Raw genomic sequence first — 24,549 nt, 5'->3', positions numbered from 1 at the left:
CATCCTCTTTTCTTGTTCTAGCCTTTTCACATCTATCGTTAAACCAGTCCTGCTTTCCAACTTCTCTATGTTGTCTTATTGGTACAAATTTTTCTCACCTTCTTTGTATATTTTTATAAATTCCTTCCACTTTTCATTTGCTCCCTTAGCACTCTTGAATTTCATCCAATTTGTCTCTTGAAAGAATTTCTTTAGGTTTCCAAAATCTGTCTTGGCATAATTCCATCTTCCCACTTTATATTCTTCATTTCTTCTAGATTTCTCTTCGTCTATCACCTTGAACTCCAAAACTGCATGATCACTCTTTGCTAAAGGGCACTCCACCCTCATCTCCTCAATGACCATTGGCTCTGTACTAAAGACCAAGTCCAGTCTTGACGATGCTCCCTCTCCTCCAAACCTAGTATCTTCTGTGTGTGTGTGTGTGTGTGTGTGTGTGTGTGTGTGTGTGTGTGTGTGTGTGTGTGTGTGTGTGTGTGTGTACAGGAAAAATAAAAGGAGAAATTCAAGTTGATGGTTATATGAGAAATGAATAGCTAAAGAGAAAAGAAGGGTCAAAATTTGTCTATTACAGCCTTTCTGAAACAGTCATTGCTTTAATAAGGACAGTCACACATATAAAATAAACAATAAACTTTGCATTTCATCCTTGGCCTATTTCCCTCTAAGGATTATCTTTCACATACTTAGACATATATTTGATTTCCATGGAGCATGCCACATGCTCATGCAATGAGTTGTATTCAAAAGCTTTACAGGTGAGTTTCAATTACTTAAGTGCTCATTTTGAAGCAAGGTTATTTCAATAACATCCATCAGAATCTTTTGTTAAAACTTCAACACTACTTAAAAGCTTAACACATACTAGTTTTGCATAATACTAGTGCAGGCAAGTCAGTATCAGTGCATTTGAACTTTATAACTCTGATCACAGTTGAACAAAGAAGTTGGAAGTGGATACACTATTTCAGCACTTTCCTTTATACACCCTTCCACAAGACTTTCCATCCCCTCTACAGCTGTAGCCTGTTGGTATGAACACCCCCACTGAAACACCAACAATGCTTGAGTAGAGCACATCTAGCCCATCATTGTTTATTTTATGATAATCATGCTAAAAAGTGTTAGAGAGAGAGAGAGAGAGAGAGAGAGAGAGAGAGAGAGAGAGAGAGAGAGAGAGAGAGAGAGAGAGAGAGAGAGAGAGAGAGAGAGAAAATTCATGCAAGGATGAGAAGCAAGGGGAGATGCATGTTGAAGTTCTGCTGCGACTATTCCCTAAGGAGGTTTCCTGGAAAAGATCTTTAATCAACTTGACCAAATAAAGTAAGCAGGGATCAAACATAAGCTAACATAGTAAAACTAAATAATGATGACGAGGTCGCTGTGCGACTGATACAGGATAACCTAGATGGGCCCTGGTGGCCCTTTGTTATCCTATTATTTATGTTATGTTACGTTATGTTAAGAAGTGATGATTGATGTAATAACAAACTCTACTCATTATACATTACATACATGCACAAGGATAAGTTTGCAGCAGATTTTTTAAGCACCTTTGTGAAGCTGGAAGAGTATCCTCACAATACAGTCATAAAGGCAAGAAGAATCTTGAATACAAGGGATCAGAGGAGCCAGACGACACTGTCCAGACCTTGTCATGGAGTTTGCTCGGGATGGGTCCAGTGAAGAAAAAACTGAAAAAAAAAAATAAATAAATGAAAAAATAATAAATAAATAGATAAATAAATATATTAATTAATTAATAATAAAAAAAAAAAATAATATATATATATATATATATATATATATATATATATATATATATATATATATATATATATATATATATATTGTGATGGGCACCATCTTAATCCCCTTTAATTTATTATATTATTATATGTGAAGCCTATGGCCACCCATCACAGGCCCCTCGGGCTGTTCTGTTGAGCAGATGGCCCGCCTCCCTCCCCATGCTTCTCGTTGCGAGCGGGACTCAGTACAGAGGTAGCCTTCAGCGGAGATAGACACGCACTCTCATCGGTCTGGCACAGTGTTAGGGAGATTCGTGTTGCTGGGCTTCTCTTGTTACTCGCTAGTCATTGGTCTGGGAGTTGTGCCCTCCTGTTGAGTAGCTGGCTTGCTACTGGGTAGACCGTGACTGTTGGAGCGACGGGCTTGTTGCTATAGGAGAGGTGTAGTAAGTTTGGCTTCATTTCTCGTGCATTCGTCCACTCGTGGTGGGGCGGCGCGGAGGAGAGACACGTTTTGTCTCGTCCTGTTTGTTTTGTTGGTGGCCGTGGTCACCAGTGGGTTTGGTGGGCGTCTGTATGCCCCCACCATCTGTTGTGTAGTTTCAGTAGTACACCCAGCCGCCAATGAAAGTGGCGCGCATTATAAACAAACCCGTATCTCATAGCGCGGGAAGAACTGTAGCTCATTTGAAAAGAATGTGGCTAATATCTAGAAGTGGCAACATAGGCCGGCTCTTTAAACATCTATCAACCGTCACACTTCAAAAAATTATCACTCAGTTGTCACTTGCTCACGTAAGGAAGTACACTTGCTTACCCGCTCCCCGCACAGTATGTCAGTTTTCTTCGTTCTCTTTCATATTGGTGTGGAAACTTAAGTGTCAATGGCACGTAAACATCAAATATCCCCAGTCAATATAGCCCTTATTGACTCACTCCGAAGGGTGGTTTTGGCTCTAAGCATATTTCAAAGGAGACAGGACTCCCACTAAGAACAGTACAACGCTGGTTGAAGCGATGCAGAGACAATACCGGAAAATTAGCACCAGTGAAGAAAACTGCCCTGGACGCAGCCGTATTTTATCAAAGAGGACACTGACACTGATTAAGCGTCAGCTAAGTGTCTCGCCATTCCTCACAGGAAGAGAAATTAAACAAAATTACCCTGATCTGCTGACACATGTCTCCATAAGGACAATACAGCGGCGGACACTGGAGGACCTCGACATGAAAAGTTACCGTGCTGCAAAGAAACCACTGCTTACACCCGCCCACAAAGCTAAAAGAGTCAGATTTGCTCAGGACCATAAAGACTGGCCATTAGAGAAGTGGAGAAGAGTAGTGTGGTCAGATGAGAGCATGTTCTATGTGACAGGAACACCACACAAAAGAGTACGCCAACCAAGAAACTCGGACAGATATGACGAACGGTACACTGTAAACGCAGTTAAGCATCCTCCTCTGTGATGGTGTGGGGGTGTTTCAGCTACTTTGGTGTTGGCAACTTAGTTATGCTTGACAAAGGAGTGTCAATGAACACAGAAACATATCTTGACCTGCTGCATGACAATCTTGAAGAGTGCTTCGACAAGTGTAACGGTGAAACCTTCATGCAGGACGGTGCGTCATGCCATACGGCCAACATTGTAAGGGAATGGTTTGGCATGTGTGAACTTAATTATTTTGAAAGTTGGCCAGCAAACAGTCCAGACCTAAACCCGATTGAAAATGTGTGAGTATGATGAAAAGAAGCTCCAGGATCTGGACACGAGCAGTGTAGCGAAGCTCAAGCAGGCGGTCGTGCAAGTGTGGGGAGAACTGTCACCTACATATCTGGAAAACTAGCAGATTCTGTACCACGTCGGTTGGAATCTGTCATAAAGAGGAAGGGAAACAGCACAAAATATTAGGTAAGGTAAAGAAATTATATTTTTAATGATAGTAATAGATGATTAAGGCAAATTTAATGGTATGCATGGTACGAAAAAACACAAAAACAACACGCGCCACTTTCATTGGCGGCCAGTGTATACTGTTTATAGTAACCAGCCAGTCTTCAGCGGAGGTAGACACGTGCGCTCTTGGTTTCTGGCACAGGGTGGAGACACGTGTTGCTGGGCTGTTCTTGTTACTCGCTAGTCATTGGTCTGGGAGTTGTGCCCTCCTGTTGAGTAGCTGGCTTGCTACTGGTAAGACTGTGGCTGTGTAGGACAACGGGCTTGTTGTCATGAGGAAAGTGTAGCCGGCTGGGGCTGCATTTCCTGTTGTGCGTTCGTCCACTCGGGTGTGGCAACGCGGAGGGACGCGTTATTGTTTCGTCCCGTTGTTGCTGTTGGTGGCTGTGGTCACCAGTGTGTTTTGTTGGGTGGCTGTGTGCCCCCACCATCTTTTGTATAGTTTCAGTAGTAAACTGTATTGTAGTGGTAGTAGCCACGCACACTATTGAATGCTGAGAGGCTTCATGTCGGCCAGTAGTGCGTAGTGTCGTCCGTCAGACTTGTCTGCGACGAGTATTTGGACTCGTGTATAGCTGGTGTCACCCGTAGGTGGTGTCTGGGCTTGTGTGTACATCACCGGATGTGCTGTACACATCATATATTGCAGTAGTAGTAGGCCAGGGATGTCAGTCTAACAGGTGTTAGTAAGCACTTGTTGTAGTAGGATAGTATAGTTATATAATATACTGCGCGCGTTGTTCCGGTCTGTGAGTTATCACAGTCTGTGGACAAGGCGGGTGGAGAGGCATTAATACTTCATAGAGAAGTGGGTGGAATTGTCCTTGTGGGCGGTTTCTCTAGGGGTATTAAGGCCTCGCCCTGTTACACATAACATCTACCATTTATAAATTCTACTTGGTTGGGTACAGGAGGAGAAGGAGTTGCTGAGGAGATTCCCTTACAGTGGGGAAATTATACACTGTTGGCGACCTTGAAAGAACCTGAGGGTTACGTCGGCTGTGAGTTATAGTAGTGGGGACTCTGTGGAGTGTTTTATAATCCCCACTGTACTGACCGTAACAAAGTTGGCGATTTTGCCAGTATAACAGTCTAGTGAGCTGTAGCAGTTAACCGCAGCCGGGTGATGTACGTTTGCAAACCGTAACAGTGGCGACCTCACCAGGATAAACCAAGTGCTTTATAGTGTGTAGTGTTATTGTGTGTGGTATTATTACTTATATTATTTTATTGTTTGTGAGGACGAATCCCTGTGAGCACCATGGAGAGAGTTACTGGTCTTTTCACCCCAGCAGTGGAGGGTGAGGATGAGTGTGTGAGCCGGCGAGACTCACCACGTGGGTATAATGAGTCGGTGGCCGCGCGTGGGGTCAGTGAGGACGCATTTACTACGTGTCATGATAACGCACGTGGTGGTCCCAGAGAAGGTGATGTGGGATATATTAGTCCTGGCAGAAGTATCGGAAACAGGGAAGGCTCCCAACGATCTAGTCCAGCAAGCAGTATTGCTGATAGTGTCCAGTCAGCTGCCAGACTGGAGGAACTGTGATTGAAGCTGGAAATGAGGAAAATGGAGATAGAAGCAGAAGAGAGGCGAGAGTTAAACAGACTAACAGCAGAGCAAGAGGCTAGAGAGGCGGAAGAAAGACGAGAACTTCAGAGACTAGCAGCAGAGAAGGAGACTAGAGAGATGGAGATGATGAGATTGGAGATGGAGAGAGAAAGGGCAGATAAAGATAGAGAGTTGGAGTGGGAGAGAACTTGCCATGCAATAAGTACGCCTGGAGTTGTTAGTAGTGTAGGAGGAGGAGAACAGAGTGTTGAGCGTACTTTAGTTCAAAGTCTCCAGCTAGTCCCCGAATTTGATGAGGCTAAGGTGGCTGAATGGTTTGTCCGCTTCGAGAGGAAAGCCAAGGAGTTTGCTTGGTCCCGAGAGAGATGGGTAGGCTTGGTCGCGAATAAACTCAAGGGAAAAGCCTTGGAAGTTTATGATAAAATGTCAGCTGATGATCTGGATGATTATGAGGAGTTTAAGGCTGACATTTTGCGGGCATATGAGCTGCGACCAGAAGCCTATCGCTTGCAATTCAGAGGAAAGAGGAAGCGAGCAAGTGACTCCTACCTCGAGTGTGCTCGTTCACTGGAGCAAGTGTTTGAGAGATGGGTTGCTAGCGAGGGTGTTGACTCTCTCGAGGCTTTAAAGGAGTTAGTAGTTATGGAGCAGTTCATTGATATTGCTGATAAGGAGCTGGTACCTCTGTTGAGGGAGAAGAGGTTTAGGACCTTGAAGGAGGCTGCTACATGGGCTGATGATTATGTGTTGGCCCACCGTCCTGTGCAGCAGCCTGGGAGTTGGAGTCGTAAGGAAGGTGGTCCTAAGGGAGGCCCAGGAGTGGTGGCAGTTCTTCCTCGGGCTCTCCAGGCCACTTTAGGCGATATACTGGATTCGGCAGTAAAATGGGTTTTGAAAGCCCCAGGCCCCACCCTCCTTTTTCTGCGAAGGACGGACGGCGGGAAGGCGGCCCCTAGAACGCCCAAGTATGATTCCCAGCCTACGTGCTATCACTGCCGAGGAAAGGGCATTTTAAGTTCAATTGCCCAAAATTAGTAACAGCTGAAACTCCAAAGTCCTCGCAGAAACCAGTTGCCTTGTTGGTGTGGCCAGATAAAGTTTGTGGTGATGAGTTGACTGCTCCTTCAGGCTTTAGAAGTGAGAAGGCACGGCGTGTGCCTGAGTTGTGTTTGGAGGAGAGAGCAGGTTGGCCCACCTGTCCCTCCCCTGTTGCCTCGCCCGCTGTTGTTAAGGATAGTGAGCTTGACTGGTGCCGTCCTTTCCTGTGTGGAGGCACTGTTGAGATTGATGGCACCAAGTATCCCATCACTGTACTGCGTGATACGGGAGCACAGCAGTCAGTGTGCCGAAATGTCACTGGGAAGAAGGTGACATCTAGTAAGGCAGTGTTGTGTCGTGGACTTAACACTGTGGAGGAGTTCGTGACGGCTGAGGTGACGCTGTCATGTCCTCTTGTCACTGCTACGGCGCAGGTAGCAGTGGCAGACGAACTGCCAGTCGCAGGAGTGGACTTCCTGCTTGGGAATGATTTGGCTGGTGGTCGTGTATGGATCCCAACCTCTGATGAGGATGAGGTTGCTGAAGAGTCTGGGCCAGTGGTGCAAGACTCTGTTAATGTTGTTACCCGCTCTCAGGCCCGCTGGGCTGAGAGAGAGCCTGTTACTACCCAGGAGGTTGCTAGCAGCCCGATGGGATTGACTCCAGATGGGAGTAACAGTGCTGATGTGGTGGAGCCAGTGTTGGGCTCACCATTGAGTTCTGGTGCAGAGGCTGACGGTGACAGCGTAGAGTCACTTGTTAACCCCTTCCTTACCGCAGCCACCCCCCGATATAAACAAAGCGTTCCTATATGCAGTGCCCGTGGTGCCTCACGCCAGATCTACACATTATATTTCTTTCTAACTCAGTGTTATGTACTTTTTCTAAACATATTTTTGTCATTTTATTAATAAAAGCGTAAACATAATCATAAATTGTGCACTAATCATAAATTCAGCACCACACTCTGCACCTGGTGAGGGTGGCCCTGAGGCAGTCATAACTAGGCTGCTCCCCCTCACTTGCCGAGAGGGTTTCAACACTGCTGTCACTATCACTCTCTCCTATTTCTTTTTCAGGATCATAGTCTGAATCATATTCATCTGGAGAGTCTTCCAGTATATCCTCACTATCTGTCTCATAATTATGATAATCCTCATCGCTGCTACATGAAGCAGACGCCATTATCTCTAACTAGAGGCAATAGAACAGTTTCACCACGGCTGATACTAGAGAACTGATGTTCTTGGGGGGACTGTGGGAATAATATATGTCAAAGAATTGTGATTGGCTTTATAGTTTATGCATGAAAAATTAACTCCGATATTGATTGGCTAGTGGGGGGGATGGTCTTGTTACGCTGGGGTGGCTAAAAATAATGCCTCCAGTGTTTGTTTGTTTATAGTGAGTGAACCACGTGGAGTATGAAAAAGGCAAAATCCGCACTCAGGCCACGGTTATACACGGAAATGTATTGGTGTGGTACACACGTACCACGGCAGCATCTTGCGGTACCACGAGATCGCTTTTGCTGGTGCACCCAAAACAGTCTTGCGGTAAGGAAGGGGTTAATGCACCGGACTCGGCTTTGGGAGGTGTTGCTGAGAATGAGGACGGAGTGTTGGGTGTAGCTGAGTTGTTTGATGGTTATCCTCACTCTGCAGAGCACTCCGGAGGGAGCACTCGTGCTGAGTCGCTTCCTGGTGTGGAGGCTGGGGGCTCTGATGTTCAGCACAGGCCCCAGCATGATAAGTCAGGCAGTTCGTTGGAAGTTGGCACCCAGGGTGGGGAGACTTCCAGTTCTGCGGGGGAGTGGGAAGTTTCTCCCCCTGTAGAGCATCGTGGAGGCAGGGAGCGAGCTGTTCCCTTGCCTGGTGACTGCCTGGCTGGTGGTGATGATCCTTCTGAGGACTCACCGGATCACATGGCAGGAGCGGAACAGCCTGGGCCAGCTCTCCGTCCTCAAGGCCGTGTGGGACGTAGGGTTGCAGCGTTGCCTCAACCCCATGACCCTATAGAGCCTGCAGAGCTCATTTGTAGGCAGCAGGAGGACCCGGCGTTGGCTTCCTTCTTTGCTCGAGTGGGTGAGGGAAGTGAGGAGTTGGAGGGCAAGGAGGAGTTTGTCTTGCATCAAGGAGTGTTGTGTCGTAGATGGCAGGAGAGTGACGGTGGTGAGTTATTGCAAGTAGTTGTGCCGCAGAAGCTGCATGAGGCACTTGTGCTGTTGGCACATGAGGGGCCCATGGCTGGACACCTGGGCATCCGAAAGACCGTTGCTTGCCTGCGTCGCAATTTTTGGTGGCCCAGCATGTCTGGAGAAGTAGCCACGATTCTTAAGTGCTGCCACACTTGTCAAGTGGTGGGCAAGCCTAATCAGACACCCCCTGTGGCGCCACTCCACCCTCTCCCTGCTGTTGATCCTCCCTTCACGAGGGTTTTGATTGATATAGTAGGTCCTCTGCCTACTACCAGGGCTGGTCACAAGTATTTGTTGACCATAATGGATGTTACCACGCGGTATCCTGAAGCAATTCCCCTGAGAAGCACTCACTCTAAGGTGGTGCTGAAGGCTTTGTTAACCTTCTTTACACACTTTGGATTGCCAGCAGAGCTGCAGTCCGATCAGGGACCAACTTTACTTCAAAGTTGTTTAAGGATACGATGACTGCGTGGGGGATCAAGCATATTGTGTCCAGTGCTTATCATCCACAGTCTCAGGGAGCCCTGGAGAGACATCATCAAACTCTCAAAACCATGCTCAAGAGTTTCTGCATGGAGAGAAATTAGGATTGGGACGAGGGTGTCCCCTTTGTCTTATTTGCGGTGAGAGAAGCGCCCACTGAGTCCTTGGGTTTTTCACCCAATCAGCTAGTGTTTGGACACCGAGTGCGTGGACCGCTCGACGTAGTTCGGGAGGCTTGGTGTCAGCCGTCGCCTGAGCGCCCTGTCTCACTGCTTAAGAGCATTATGAACAGTCGAGAGAGACTAGCCAAGGCATTAGAGGTGGCGCAGGCCCACCTGTGTAAGACCCAGCAGAGTATGAAGGGGTATTATGATCGAAGGGCCGAGTATCGGAGTTTTGCCCCTGGAGATGAAGTGCTCATGCTGTTACCACTTCAGGGCCAGCCACTTGCTGCCCGCTATAATGGCCCCTATATTATAGAGAAGAAGGTAGGTGACCTCGACTACCTGGTGGTCACTCCTGACCGGCGCAAGAGGGCTCAGCTGTGTCACGTTAAAATGCTGAAGCCCTATTTTCGTTCTACTAGCCAGAAGGGCTCTTTTAGTTCTGCCGTGCAAGAGGCATCTTCAGTTTTATTTTTTTGCCGGGAGGGAGAGGCTCCAGAAGTTATTGGGCCTGAACCTGTTGTTCCTATAGGGCAGTGGGAACGGAATAGCCTCCATCTCTTGAAAGAGAAGGTTGACCATTTAGGGGATCAGCAATATGAGTTGCTTTGGCGGCTGAGAAAGTACTCCAGTGTTTAGCAGTGTCCCGGGCAGGACACAGTTGATAGAACACGATATTAATGTTGGGGACGAAAAGCCTGTCAAGTGGCCCCCATACCGAGTGAGCCCAGGAGTACAATGTCATAGTAAGATATATAAAAGGAGCAGACAACGTTGTAGCTGATTGTCTGTCCCGGGGCCATTCCCTTTAATCAGTTCCATGCCTTTTTTAAAAATTTTGTAAATGTTTTGTTTCCAAAATTTTTTCTTTTAAGGGAGGGCGTGTGATGGGCACCGTCTTAATCCCCTTTAATTTATTATATTATTATATGTGAAGCCTATGGCCACCCATCACGGGCCCCTCGGGCTGTTCTGTTGAGCAGACAACCCGCCTCCCTCTCCATGCTTCTCGTTGCGAGTGGGACTCAGTACAGAGGTAGCCTTCAGCGGAGATAGACACGCACTCTCATCGGTCTGGCACAGTGTTAGGGAGATTCGTGTTGCTGGGCTTCTCTTGTTACTCGCTAGTCATTGGTCTGGGAGTTGTGCCCTCCTGTTGAGTAGCTGGCTTGCTACTGGGTAGACCGTGACTGTTGGAGCGACGGGCTTGTTGCTCTAGGAGAGGTGTAGTAAGTTTGGCTGCATTTCTCGTGCGTTCGTCCACTCGTGGTGGGGCGGCGCGGAGGAGAGACACGTTTTGTCTCGTCCTGTTTGTTTTGTTGGTGGCCGTGGTCACCAGTGTGTTTGGTGGGCGGCTGTGTGCCCCACCATCTGTTGTGTAGTTTCAGTAGTATACTGTTTATAGTAACCAGCCAGTCTTCAGCGGAGGTAGACACGTGCGCTCTTGGTTTCTGGCACAGGGTGGAGACACGTGTTGCTGGGCTGTTCTTGTTACTCGCTAGTCATTGGTCTGGGAGTTGTGCCCTCCTGTTGAGTAGCTGGCTTGCTACTGGGTAGACCGTGGCTGTGTAGGACAACGGGCTTGTTGTCCTGAGGAAAGTGTAGCCGGTTGGGGCTGCATTTCCTGTTGTGCGTTCGTCCACTCGGGTGTGGCGACGCGGAGGGACGCGTTATTGTTTCGTCCCGTTGTTGCTGTTGGTGGCTGTGGTCACCAGTGTGTTTTGTTGGGTGGCTGTGTGCCCCCACCATCTTTTGTATAGTTTCAGTAGTAAACTGTATTGTAGTGGTAGTAGCCACACACACTATTGAATGCTGAGAGGCTTCATGTCGGCCAGTAGTGCGTAGTGTCGTCCGTCAGACTTGTCTGCGACGAGTATTTGGACTCGTGTATAGCTGGTGTCACCCGTAGGTGGTGTCTGGGCTTGTGTGTACATCACCGGATGTGCTGTACACATCATATATTGCAGTAGTAGTAGGCCAGGGATGTCAGTCTAACAGGTGTTAGTAAGCACTTGTTGTAGTAGAATAGTATACTTATATAATATACCGCACGTTATGTTCCGGTCTGTGAGTTATCACAGTCTGTGGACAAGGCGGGTGGAGAGGCATTAATACTTCATAGAGAAGTGGGTGGAACTGTCCTTGTGGGCGGTTTCTCTAGGGAGTATTAAGGCCTCGCCCTGTTACACATAGCATCTACCATATATAAATTCTAATTGGTTGGGTACAGGAGGAGAAGGAGTTGCTGAGGAGATTCCTTTACAGTGGGGGAAATTATACACTGTTGGTGACCTTGAAAGAACCTGAGGGTTACGTCGGCTGCGAGTTATAGTAGTGGGGACTCTGTGGAGTGTTTTATAATCCCCACTGTACTGACCGTAACAAAGTTGGCGATTTTGCCAGTATAACAGTCTAGTGAGCTGTAGCAGTTAACCGCAGCCGGGTGATGTACTACGTTTGCAAACCGTAACAATATATATATATATATATATATATATATATATATATATATATATATATATATATATATATATATATATATATATATAGTGACATCATTAAAAATAAAAAATTCCACTGTATTACATAAATTAATTCATACCGAATCACTAGTAATAATTTAATCATGCAATTCTGGAAACTGACCACAAATCAATGTACATACAATCACAGATTTTCTGAAAAAAATGGGAATTTAGGTAACTACTGTGGAATGTTATATTTTGTCAAGACATTATCAGCTACAGTTATCACCTAAAATAAGGAAAAGCATGATACAAAATGAATGAGCCATGCAGATTGAGTAATTATTTCAATATCATTCTTATCCCAGTTAACCTATGCAAAGGTTTTCAGAAGAGAATATCAATGATTGATTGATGAATGATTGATTGATTGATCAATAGGGGAAAGAGGGAGAAATTATGACAGAGAGTAATTAAGATGATTATGATTCTGAATTTTAATTCACATTCAGGCAAACTTTACATTGTATCAGAACCTACCTGCTTCATACAAGTTCAGGATACACTCTAGGTACTCCAACATCTCTACTCCTAACTCAAAACTGAAAAATAAAAAATGACATTCTGTAACAATCTGCTGTTCTCCTTTTAAAATTCAGTTTTTGACAGCAATCTTTCAATACATTACAAAACGAGAGGTCAAAATACTCACTAATTATTGGCATCATTTTCAGCCAGGGCCTCCAACTCCTCAGGAGTGACAGAGAGAGTCCCAGGAAAACGAGGATAGTGTTGATGGAAGTGGAGCTTAGCAACTAATAATTCACAGTATCTCTTGATGAGTCGTCCATAGCCGTGTGTCAAGTGCCGCTAAAGAAAAAAAAAACGAAAAAAGCACAAAGGTCAGCAACAATTCAAATAAAAAAAAACTTAAGTCAACATTTGATTTTTTTATCATGTATAATATGGTTTTAAAAAATATTGGAATAAAAAAAAACTTACATTATACCTATGTAGTTTGCATATTTCTATGAACTTCCAAAGATGTAACAGTCAGATACTAACTACAGTATTAAAGACAATTATCACTTACAAAGTGCTGTCCCGTATCCTTAATTCGGCTGATGTGGCGGTGCGAATCCTGCAATGCATTTGGGTGGCCATCACGAAGCATGATATGCAGACAATGGCAGAATTTCCATGCTGTGACATCAGTATTAATAGGCAGAGTTGTGCCCACATTGCGCCAGAAAAGGTCTGCATTCTTGTCAGTGAATGTGCCAATGATGAGGTTACGCACATGTTTCATTTTTAATGGCATCTCTTCATCACTTGTTGCCTTTTTAAAGCTTGCTTCCTGCGAGGGACAGAAAACAGTAACCTAATAACCAGAAGCCAACAAAACATCTTGTGATTCTAATAACATCCACACGTCCAAATTCATGAGTATGCTGATCCTGAAAAATCCTATTTTAATTAACAATAATTACTCTTTACCTACTAATTCTTTGAAACTCCATAATGCTAGTTGCTAAAGCAGAATCTCCACTTCTATAAGTACATTTTCATTGCACTCTTCCATTACAATATCCAATTGTGTAATCTTTGAAACTTTGTATAAGACTTCCTTTAAACTTATCAATGATAGAGGCAACTGCCCAGATCACACTGTTGTTTTTGCTTCTTGAAATTCACTTCCTGATACTAATGAGAAATGAGCCTATAGTGTATCAGCAAGCCATAATTTGTAGCCTCAAAAAGGGTGATGTAACAGCAGTGTCTTCCCTTGAATTTAGGCCCTGAGGCAGGGGTCTTGGAAGCCCACCAGTAAGAGAACCATGTATGTGACCAAAATGCTGCCTTCTTATCTGTAAAGTACGTTTCTTTGAAAACATACAAAAATAAAAGCAGCAGACTTGCTATCTTTTTTGTTAAGAAGAAGATTTCTCTGTGATTATTATTATAAGGTGCAATGTAGTTTTTAAGACCTTAGGTTAGGTTAGGTTAAGTTCTATTTATTAGTATATATATTTTTATTTTCATTTGTATGTATTTAGGACAACTATGTATATATAATTTTGTATGAGGCCCTGTAGAGCACCATTTACTGGTGGAATAGAGCCTAGAAAACAAAACAAAACAATAAACAATAAACAATAAATAGGTACACAAGTGTAAGCCAATGTGCAATGGCATACTAAGATGCTGGTTCTGTGGTCACACTCCTGAGTACACCCTGTCACCAAAGAGAGTGAGAGCCCAAATTTTGTCAAACTTCACTTCCCGAAACAGGCCACGTCTCGGCTGTCACTGGTGGTGACAGTACTTCCTGTCGCTCCTGCACCACACAACTTCCGGCCACTGGGAGCAGTCCACCTGCCATCTTACACCATTCACAACAACTGCAGGCTGCTCCGCAGGCTCCAAGCATATGACAGGCTACCTGTCGTAGGTCTCGTGGAAGCTGTGCGGGTGGTTTAGCACACTGCCGCCCAATGTAGCCCGTCCCCGCCCCCCACACCTACAGCTCGCCCATAACACCCATACAAATATTACCTGAGCTTTCTCAAACTGCTCCCGCTCCTGGTCCAATGTATTGCTCCTCCTCGTCCCCAACACGTTGGGGATCTTCTTGATGGAGGTCATGTTGGCTGTATCTTTAAATGACAACACTTCCTCACGTCACCACCATCGTGCCTCACTGAGCCTCGCGCTATAGACGCCGGAACTCTCCAAGACCTTCATTAAACTAGCATCGGTAATCACTTCCGATTCTATTTATTATCCTCCAATTCGTTTCCAAGTATATTATTATCTTTTGTGTTTCAACTACATGCACTCTTTATTTATTTGGTGTGTTACCTTATATATCTAAACTATCTGTCTATCTATCCATATATACAGAGAGAGAGAGAGAGAGAGAGTTAAAACGGTTTGCTTTTTTATCTATTCTTGCCGACGTTTAGCCTTTGCAAAAAGGCATCATCAGGCACTAAAATATGGACAAAGTTTAATGTCTCTTGCAAAGACGAAACAAAACGTCGTTAGGCAGTGTATCCCTGCTGATCTCTATATCACTGTAATTTCGAGTGTGTGTGTGTGTGTGTGTGTGTGAACACTGAATACACACACGAAGAAAACCTTAAACTTTGAAGCTCTATATAGGGCCCACTTTTTTTTAATCGACAAATTTTGTGACATACTATAATCCCGGTAGATTATAGAGAAGAAATCTATACACTATAGGCTCATTTCTCATTAGTATCAGGAAGTGAATTTCAAGAAACAAAAACAACAGTGTGATCTGGGCAGTTGCCTCTATCATTGATAAGTTTAAAGGAAGTCTTATACAAAGTTTCAAAGATTACACAATTGGATATTGTAATGGAAGAGAGAAATGAAGTCCTCCCCACAAGCTAGGGAATATAATTATGTGAAAATGCTCGGTTTTCGTATGGCGAACTGGGAAAGACGACATGGTGAATGGTTTTGATATATATTAACTAATACGGTTAGGGATTTTTTATATTGATTTTTACGGAAATTGCCTACCTAGATATGGCACTATATGTAGTAGTAGTAGTAGTAGTAGTAGTAGTAGTAGTAGTAGTAGTTGTTGTTGTTGTTGTTGTTGTTGTTGTTGTTGTTGTTGTAGTAGTAGTTGGTATAGCTACCTATGGTTGTAAGTTAGACAGCTGAGATCCGAAATTAAGAGGAGGGTAAGGTTACTAGGTTCCCGATAGACATTTATGATTGGGAGAGACCTTGGTGTTGTATAACATATAACGATCCGAGCCATTAAAATAGTCTACTACTGACCTGTTAGTAATCTTGACCACATAGAATCGACTCTTGATTTTCATTGCAGCAATTAAGTCACAGCTACGGCACCAAATAATCAGTAGTAGTAGTAGTAGTAGTAGTAGTAGTAGTAGTAGTAGTAGTAGTAGTAGTAGTAGTAGTAGCAGCAGTAGCAGTAGTAGTAGTAGTAGTAGTAGTAGTAGTAGTAGTAGTAGTAGTAGTAGTAGTAATAGCAGTAGCTACTAGCTGCTGCTACTACATGAGACGCTCTGACTGTCCCCAGGGGCAGGAACTAATGCGGGTAGTCAGGTTAAGACGCTATATATAGTCATCTCAATTGTCTGATAGACCTGCCACTGGAACAGTACGCAGTAGTAGTAGTAGTAGTAGTAGTAGTAGTAGTAGTAGTAGTAGTAGTAGTTGTTGTTGTTGTTGTTGTTGTTGTTGTTGTTGTTGTTGTAGTAGTAGTAGTAGTAGTAGTAGTAGTAGTAGTAGTAGTAGTAGTAGTAGCAGCAGTAGCAGTAGTAGTAGTAGTAGTAGTAGTAGTAGTAGTGGTAATAGCTATGATAATAATGATAATAATAATAATAATAATAATGATAATAATAATAATAATAATAATAATAATAGTGATAATAATAATAATAATAATAATAATAATAATAATAATAATAGTAATAATAATGATAATAATAATAATAATTACTATAATTATTATTATCATTATCATTATTAATATGTAGTAGTAATAGTAGTAGTAATAGCTAGTAGTAGCTCGTATTAGTAGCAATAGTAGTGGTATAGTAGGTGGTAGTCTGCAGTAGTAGTAGTAGTGAAGGCGGTTTCACACGTGTCAATTTGCTTCTGAAATAACAAGTTGGTAGTTTCCGACTGATGCCTATACAGCGACTGGGAAAACCAGTCGCAAAACAAGACCAACATGTTGGTCTCACTCAGTCGTTTTGCGACTTTGTTAACGTTGTGACGTCACTTAGAAAGGTTTAAAATGTCGTGTCGATGTAGAGAAGATTTTGGAATTGGTGAGGGAAAAATTAAGAGCACATCTGGGACCCTATGTGAATTCTAAATGAAAAAAAAAAGAGCTTGCGCAAATCGAAATTCGACGAGATAGCTGCCACTCCGATGACTGATTCCCTCTATGCAGAGTGTTGTTGGAGGCGAGGATTGAATACTTGTACTGATTTAGTTTGATCGCAATCGTCGTCGCCACCAGAGGAAGACATCTTGTTTACATTCACTTCCCGCCAACCAGCTGATACTTCCCAGTCGCTGTGTGAACGTGTTCCGACTAAGAGGGCTCAGTCGATAATACTAGCGACCTGCAATTTCAGTCGTATATTGACAAGTGTGAACCCACCTTAAATTATTATACACACGTCACTTACCAAACCTTCACCATACTTGCACACATATTACAGGTGTTTAAAAATATTCCATATAATAACCTATAATACTATTAATTATTGTAGACAGCAGAACTGAAAGTAAATACTACATAGAAAACCAAGCAGATAGGGTAAACTAAAGTAAACATTGTCTTTAACTCTGTTTTCCGCCCCTCCTCATCTTTCTTCTTACTCATCTTCCTCCTATCTACAATGCAAATAACGTAATAACAAGAATAACTTCAATAGGAGCAACTAATGACAGACCAAGCCCAGACACATCCCCCACTTCATGTCACACACACACACACACACACACACACGTCATCCAACTACCACTTATGTATGCACAAACTGCTAACAGTGGAGCCGGTGGAGAAGAGAAAGAAAGGAGGATCGAGGTACTTGGTTAATTTGTGGCCAAAATATCAGATGCAAAATAACTGCTCCCTGGAATCCTCTTAATGTTTCTAATCTTGAAGGTGGGGGTCAAGAGAGTGTCACAGATATGATACGAGGAGAGTTTATAGCTCCATTGTTTTGTTTTTGGACTCTTCAGGAGAATGGTGTCTCTTTCTTGATCTCCACCTGTAACTGTTAGCGTCTCCCAGCCAGCTCTCTAATGACTACTCTACTCCTTCACACAAAACTACATGCACCTAACAACACACACACACACACACACACATCCTTAAAATTCAGAAACAGAATGGTAACACCTACACCAGCCTCAAAGTCCCTTTCTTGTGTGGTCTGTAAAGTTTTTATTCCATCCAATCATAAAACTATGCTATTACTTAAGATTTTACATGATATTGAAAAATCCAGTTAAATTATTTGAATATCTTTAATATTTCTTTTAGTATTCTTTTCTTGAAAGTACTTCTCATGCAGTTGCCTCCTTGTAGTTCTGAGTAACTTACAGAATATAGAATCATAGTTATTCAAACTCTCCAATTTATTATATAGAACAGTGTTGTCTAAATTGGGGTCTGTGTATCGCTGGAGATACACAATATAGATCAAAATATGTGAAAACATGATGAACACACACACACACACACACACACACCAGAAACCAGAAACTTTCCATGTTTTATGAAGGCAAAAAGAGTGGAGAGAGGAGAAGGGTACCCATGAATGATGTGTATTGTATGAAGGCAGTGCTGACTGCTGGGGAACCACTCACAGTGACTCACTGTTGTTCAGTGTTATCTTAGGCAACAGAGTGTGAGTCTGTTGTCTTAAATAATATACAGGATACAATTGCTGCTGTTTATGACCAATTATGTTTGTCAGCTTGTACATTATTATAAAAAAACAGATGAACACAGCAACAAGTTACTATCCACTACAGTCCCCTGCTGGTCATCCAACCAGCCTTTCCCCTATAAGAGATCAAAGCTCATACTGACCAATCTTCGGGTAGGACTCAGACCCCACCACACACCACACAATGGGACAGCGAGGCCACAAACCTTAAGTTACATCCCATACCTATTTACTGCTAGGTGAACAAGGGCTGCACATTAAGAGGCTCACCCATATGCTTTGCTGCTCCTGGGATTTGAACCTGGACCCTTTTGGTTATGAGTCAAGTTTGCTAACCACTACACTATGCGGTGTGTGTATTTATCTAGTTGTAGTTTTACAGGGCCTGGGCTTTATGCTCGTGTGACCCCGTCTCCATATCTACACTTATCCAATATTTCTTTAAAACTATGCACACTCGTTGCTGACACCTCTTCTTCACTCAAACTGTTCCATGTCTCAACAAATCTTTGTGGGGAAACTATATTTCTTAACATCTCTCAGACATCTTCCCTTTCTCAGCTTTTTACTATGTGATCTTGTGCTTTGAATGTCATATTCTTCTCTCAGGATCAGTTTCTCATTATCCACTTGGTCCATTCCATTGATCAATTTAGAAACTTCCCCATTACGGAGCGAGCTCAGAGCTCATAGACCGATCTTCGGGTAGGACTGAGACCACAACACACTCCACACACCGGGAAAGCGAGGCCACAACCCCTCGAGTTACATCCCGTACCTATTTACTGCTAGGTGAACAGGGGCCACACATAAAGAGGCTTGCCCATTTGCCTCGCCGTGCCGGGACTCGAACCCGGCCCTCTCGATTGTGAGTCGAGCGTGCTAACTACTAGCTACACTACGCGGTGTGTGTGTGTGTGTGTGTGTGTATTATCAAATTATCCTTTTTACTTCAGTGTAATAGATTCAAATTTATTGATCAGAACTCATATTATGTAATCTTTTCATATTTAATATATTATTTATATTATCCTACATAAAGTTGAGTTTGTTCATCAGTGGTGGTGGGGGGTATATAACAGTAAGAGAAGATAATAAAGGGTATAATAGGCAAAAATGTTTGGACAACAATGATATAGACCATATCAGCATAACAATAATTACTTTATGAATAACATACTTTACACTGCTTATTGGGACTAACACTATGAGTGGAGGGTATATACAGTGGTGGGAATAAAAATTTCAAGAACCAGTTCTCTCATTACTACTACAGACAATTATAATTGTGTCACATAATCAAGTAGTTTAGTGGTAAAACTTAATAAAGGCAAAATAATACATTATTAGAAAAGACTACTGGTTTTAGTGGTTTTTTAATATAAAAAAAACAATAGTAGATTTATGAGGAGTCTACCAAAAAAAAAAAAAATCCTGATTTAAGCTAACAATAGTTCTTGGGATTAATTAAATTACAAGAACATGATATTATGAACTGGTGCAAACTGGCTGAGTCCCATCACTGAAAACTTAGAATAAACTTCAACATATACAAATAATTTAGTTACATACTAACAAACAAGTTACCTTTAAAGGAATGTAAATTCTAAATTTCAAAGTCTTTGGCTTAAATACAGAAAACCTCAACTATAACAAGTTTATACATTATTCACTCCTGCTGAATGATTTTTACAATACAACCTTCGTAATGTTTAAACATATGAAAACCATCCCAAACTTCTTCACTGTTTCTGAATCAGTATTACTGTTAGTATTCAACTGAATATACTATCATTATCTTCTCAAAGTCAGTTATAAGTTTTAGAATTCCAACTATATGTAGAACAAACTACAACAAAGAGCAATAGAATTTTACTTACTGGAAACTGTAACTTTTTAAATAAACAAAACTGATGAAAGGTGCTGATAACACTCAGTGGAACTATTGGCTGTGATGTTACATGCTTTGAGTAAAGATATGTGATGAGAGAGAGAGAGAGAGAGAGAGAGAGAGAGAGAGAGAGAGAGAGAGAGAGAGAGAGAGAGAGAGAGAGAGAGAGAGAGAGAGAGAGAGAGAGAGAGAGAGAGAGAGAGAGAGAGAATTTTTTAGCAATTTATAAGTTGATTAACTTGATAGTCTGTTATGTAAAATAAATACTAAGCTCATCACATACCTATTTTTGTGGTAAATTATGACAGAAAACTATGTAGTTATATGGAACTGCATGAAACTATGGAAAAAAAAAAAAAAAAATACATACAGTGGAATCTTAGTTACTTAATACCTCCACTTTTTTTTAACAAATAGTTTTTGAACAAAATTTGAATTCATAATAATAATAATTGCTTTAGTTGTTGTAACATACTAATTTGGCTTTTAAACATAGTTATTTTATGTGAAATATTATAAGACAACAAAAGATCCCATTCATTATCAATTATAGTTTTTATAAATATTTCCTTAATTATTTTTTATATACTGGAGGTAAGACAGTGTATAAGACAATAGTTAAATCTTTGAAAAAAAAAGGAAAATGTTTCCATGGCTCAAGAGCAGATAGTCCCAACTTCCCATGCCACCTGTTGCTCTCTCAATGATTCCCCAATGCCATCACTACTGCACAAGTGCATCTTTCCAGCAAGATGTCTAAGCATTATGATGATGATGTGGAGTGGCCATCTTAGCAGAGAAAATGTCTGTCATCTAACACTAAGACAAGATGGATGGGTCTCTAAGAATGGATTAACCAATTTTACATTGATTCCTATGAGAAAATATTTTCGGTTTTCAAATGACATTCAGGAACAAATTAAATTCAAGAACCGAGATTCCACTGTACATGATTATTTATCCACTACTATTCATAGATAATAGTATCCTGCCTAACAGAGTGGACTTGTAAACAAGTGAGTATAAAATTCTGGCTCATTCATTTCATACCTATACCTTTGTACCATTTCCTGGATCCGCAACTTCCTTCGGACATGAGGTGGTTGATAACTGTGAAAACAGAAGGTCACTGTATCTTTCCTCACATTTGCAGACGTAAAGGTATATATGATGAAAATTTAATGAAATAAAAATTAAATAAAAAATAAATATATGGGAAGTGCAAATAATAAAACTAATGAAAACTAATTTAAATATGACTAACTAAATTTTAAAAATTTCATTTTGTCTTCATACATTCCTTGATATTGTCATAGTACAGGGCTCAGTATTACATATAATAATTTTTCAGAGCTTTCAGAATGAGAGAGAGAGAGAGAGAGAGAGAGAGAGAGAGAGAGAGAGAGAGAGAGAGAGAGAGAGAGAGAGAGAGAGAGAGAGAGAGAGAGAGAGAGAAGGGGATATGTTTTATTTACAAAACATGGTACAATTATGATTGTTCTCATCTAGATTTAAGATCTTTGGTGACTATCATGGTAAACACAAAGTAGTTTCAAGTTCACTCAACATGAAAATAAGAAGGCTAAACATTCCTTTCACATAACATCAAGATGACCATAGATTCTCATGCCACACATACCTGTCACTCTCAAGTCTTCTCCGACGGCACATGTTGAGAGCTGTCTGCCTCACAAGTGTGCCAAGGACCCTCCTGCTCACCACCTGCCCATCCACAAGAGGGCCAGCCATGTTCAGCCTATTTAAAAAAAATAATATGCACTAGTTACTCATTACTAACAATAGGATCCTCTGCTCCTATCCTGAAGTATGCCAGTAAGCCTGCTGATGAATCTCTCTCTCTTTTATTTAACTTTTTTTTACCAAACAATACACAGAGCATGCTTCAAACTAACTGTAAAACCATGATATGCACACACTGCAGACCCTGGACAGTTTAGTGTACTAATGATGTAAGCTATAATCTAATGATCTAGGCTAATATAAAAGCAGTCTGCAATTGATTCTGATTTTTTACTTATACAATGTTCAATAAACTATGAAGCATATAATGTGATACAAAAAAAGAAATTGTGATGATACCTATAACAAAAATACTAATGTAAGATTTATACTTACTTTGCATTCTGCCCTTGCAATCTTATCCTGAAGAGACCATTTGTAAGAGCATGAATAAATATTATGTACACCATGGCCTCCTTGTCCTTCCAAGACGAGGATTCAAGACCAGTCACTGTCTCTGGAAGCAGCTCAACTGAAAATTCAAAATCTATTTCAGCAAGTAAATATAAATGTATTACTTAGGGGATGATTTTCTTCCCATGAAACACAAACTTTTTAAACAAGTCTTTGTAATCACAGTGCATAAAACAAACTAAAAGTGATAAGAATAAACTTTTCTGGACAATTTAAGAAGTACTTTGTCCCAAAACTAAAAACGGGCTGGAAAATATTTCTTTGATATTATGTCACTGAATCTCCAACAATTAGTCACACAAAAAATAAGTAACTAAATAAATGCATTAATATCAATTAATAAATTAAAAATAAACAAAAATAAATAAAATACAAAAATAAGTAAATAAATAAATAAAAATAGATAAATAAAAAAAAAAGATCAGTGATATTCAATCTATCAATATATCCTGTAAAATGACTCTGGTTTGTGATTCTTTCAAGTATCTCATTCATGGAGGAGTTGAGATGTTATGAAATGAAAGATTAACTCTACTTCTTGCTTTTCAGTTAACAGGTAAATAAAGGTGAGAATGAGAACCCCAAAGACTTCACAAACTACTTCCTAGCCCAACATATGCCGGACTTTAGATCAATAACAATTATGCAAATTCCAAGATGCTTCCTAGTATTGATTTAAACACCTTAAATGCTTGCTACATATTGTAATGAATTATAGGAGAGAAGGACTGGCTACATGTCAATTCGTACAAAGCTGAACATTCAGCCAATGTGACACTTTAAACATCAAATTAAAATACTCACGTGCTGGGAAAGTATAACAGTCATCAAAACTTTCCAGCCACACAATATACACTTTGTGGTCACTACATGCCACAGCACTTGTCTGTCGGCCAAACTTTCTACTCCTGTTTTCACTTCCCTGGCCATAGGATGTCTGGAAGTAAAATAAAAAATCACAGAAAAGTGAAAGAGTAAATAAGAATATAGTATCATGAGAAGCAACTATAGAATATGCATCTCTACAGAATAGCAGGAGCATATACTGAGTCCTACATTAATACAACCAGTAACCATAGACAAATGAGCCTATTGTAAGTGCCCAATTCACTACAATATACTTACAGAAAGATCAATATAGACACTCCTTACATATAAAATACCAACATAAATGGACAGTTGGTGGCTCAGACATGTCATAACATCTCTGTTTTATTAGACAGTCATACTTTGTCTCTCACAACATGGAAGTTCTTGCCAAATCCCCTTTTGTTCATTATTTCCTCAACATTTTTTTTTTACATAAATGGTGTCATCTATTATAAAGAAAGAATAATAAAACAAGGAAGTGGAGTGTGGTAGAGAAACCACATCCAGTTCACATGCCCTGGATGCTTCTTTAATGACTGGTCTGAGTCACTCCTTCTTAAAGACTTTAGCATACACGTAAATGATCATTTGCAGTAATATATATCTATATCTATCTTTACATATATATATATATATATATATATATATATATATATATATATATATATATATATATATATATATATATATATATATATACACAAAAAGGATCTATAAATAAACTTATACATACAATAATATCTATATGATTTGTGAAATGCACGTTCAAGACTATCATGAACACTTTTAGACAAGTAGATTAATTAAAGTCTCTTTGTGTAACTTTTACTTCTTTTTGTATTTTATAGTACTCTTTTCCTTCTTGCCTCCTGCCAGAAAGGAGTTGAAATTCCCTGAGAGATTTATAAACTCCTAATAAGCCACCCACCTGTGAGGCATGTGAGGAAATGGAGGAGCTGCCCTCCACGTCTGCATCACATGGAGGCAAGGAGTCTGAACGCTCACTGCCAGAACCACCACCACCTCCACCACTTGCAACCTTCTCATATGAGTCCAACGCCAAACCAACTAGAATCAAAGAGCAAGGTTAATCCTTGGATAAATACCATCTATAAATCATTACTAATTGGTAATGGGGTTATAATTTCAACACAAAACCAAGAATATATTGTAAAAGAATAGAATGTGGTGAATATGAAGTACAGGCAAATCCCGCATAACAAATGGGTTAGGTTCCCCAAAAAGTGTTCGTTATGCAAAATCCATTGTACAAGGTTCTAGGATGACCAAAAAAATAAAAAAAATAAAAATAAATAAATAAATAAATAAATAAATAAAAAATTTCCCCAATAAAAGTTTAGTTATAGCGGGTTTGGTGTTCGTTATGTTATTTATGGGTAATAAAACAAAACGTTCATTGTGGTAAAAATTCGTTGTGTAAATGTTCATTATGCGGGGTCTGCTTG

General features: G+C 41.1%; 2 protein-coding genes across 15 annotated transcripts in view; both read right to left on the bottom strand.

The window, feature by feature from the left end:
* The window catches only part of LOC123517331 (huntingtin-interacting protein 1-related protein-like), a 40,498-nt gene extending 26,145 nt beyond the window's left edge, over nucleotides 1–14,353 (bottom strand). For 2 of the 3 annotated variants that reach the window (XM_045277321.1, XM_045277319.1), the window contains exons 1-5: nucleotides 14,186–14,353; nucleotides 12,723–12,986; nucleotides 12,342–12,499; nucleotides 12,170–12,231; nucleotides 1,554–1,694 (exon numbers count right to left, since the gene is read on the bottom strand). In XM_045277321.1, coding sequence (XP_045133256.1) covers nucleotides 1,554–1,694; nucleotides 12,170–12,231; nucleotides 12,342–12,499; nucleotides 12,723–12,986; nucleotides 14,186–14,275 — 715 coding nt within the window. In that variant the 5' untranslated portion in view covers nucleotides 14,276–14,353. The remainder of the gene's footprint in view (nucleotides 1–1,553; nucleotides 1,695–12,169; nucleotides 12,232–12,341; nucleotides 12,500–12,722; nucleotides 12,987–14,185) is intronic. The other variant, XM_045277320.1, reaches the window with a different exon arrangement.
* A 4,844-nt stretch (nucleotides 14,354–19,197) lies between these two features.
* LOC123517549 (ral GTPase-activating protein subunit beta-like) overlaps nucleotides 19,198–24,549 on the bottom strand; it is a 28,443-nt gene continuing 23,091 nt past the window's right edge. For all 12 annotated transcript variants that reach the window (XM_045277745.1, XM_045277748.1, XM_045277750.1 and 9 more), the window contains 5 exons: nucleotides 24,012–24,151; nucleotides 23,018–23,150; nucleotides 22,136–22,271; nucleotides 21,639–21,755; nucleotides 19,198–21,109 (listed from right to left, as the gene is read on the bottom strand). In XM_045277745.1, coding sequence (XP_045133680.1) covers nucleotides 20,992–21,109; nucleotides 21,639–21,755; nucleotides 22,136–22,271; nucleotides 23,018–23,150; nucleotides 24,012–24,151 — 644 coding nt within the window. In that variant the 3' untranslated portion in view covers nucleotides 19,198–20,991. The remainder of the gene's footprint in view (nucleotides 21,110–21,638; nucleotides 21,756–22,135; nucleotides 22,272–23,017; nucleotides 23,151–24,011; nucleotides 24,152–24,549) is intronic.

This window comes from Portunus trituberculatus, chromosome 42, assembly GCF_017591435.1.
Source record: "Portunus trituberculatus isolate SZX2019 chromosome 42, ASM1759143v1, whole genome shotgun sequence".
Classification (NCBI taxonomy): Eukaryota; Metazoa; Arthropoda; class Malacostraca; order Decapoda; family Portunidae; genus Portunus; species Portunus trituberculatus.
Note: the sequence above shows the minus strand (reverse complement) of the source record. Positions and strands in the feature narration are given on the sequence as shown.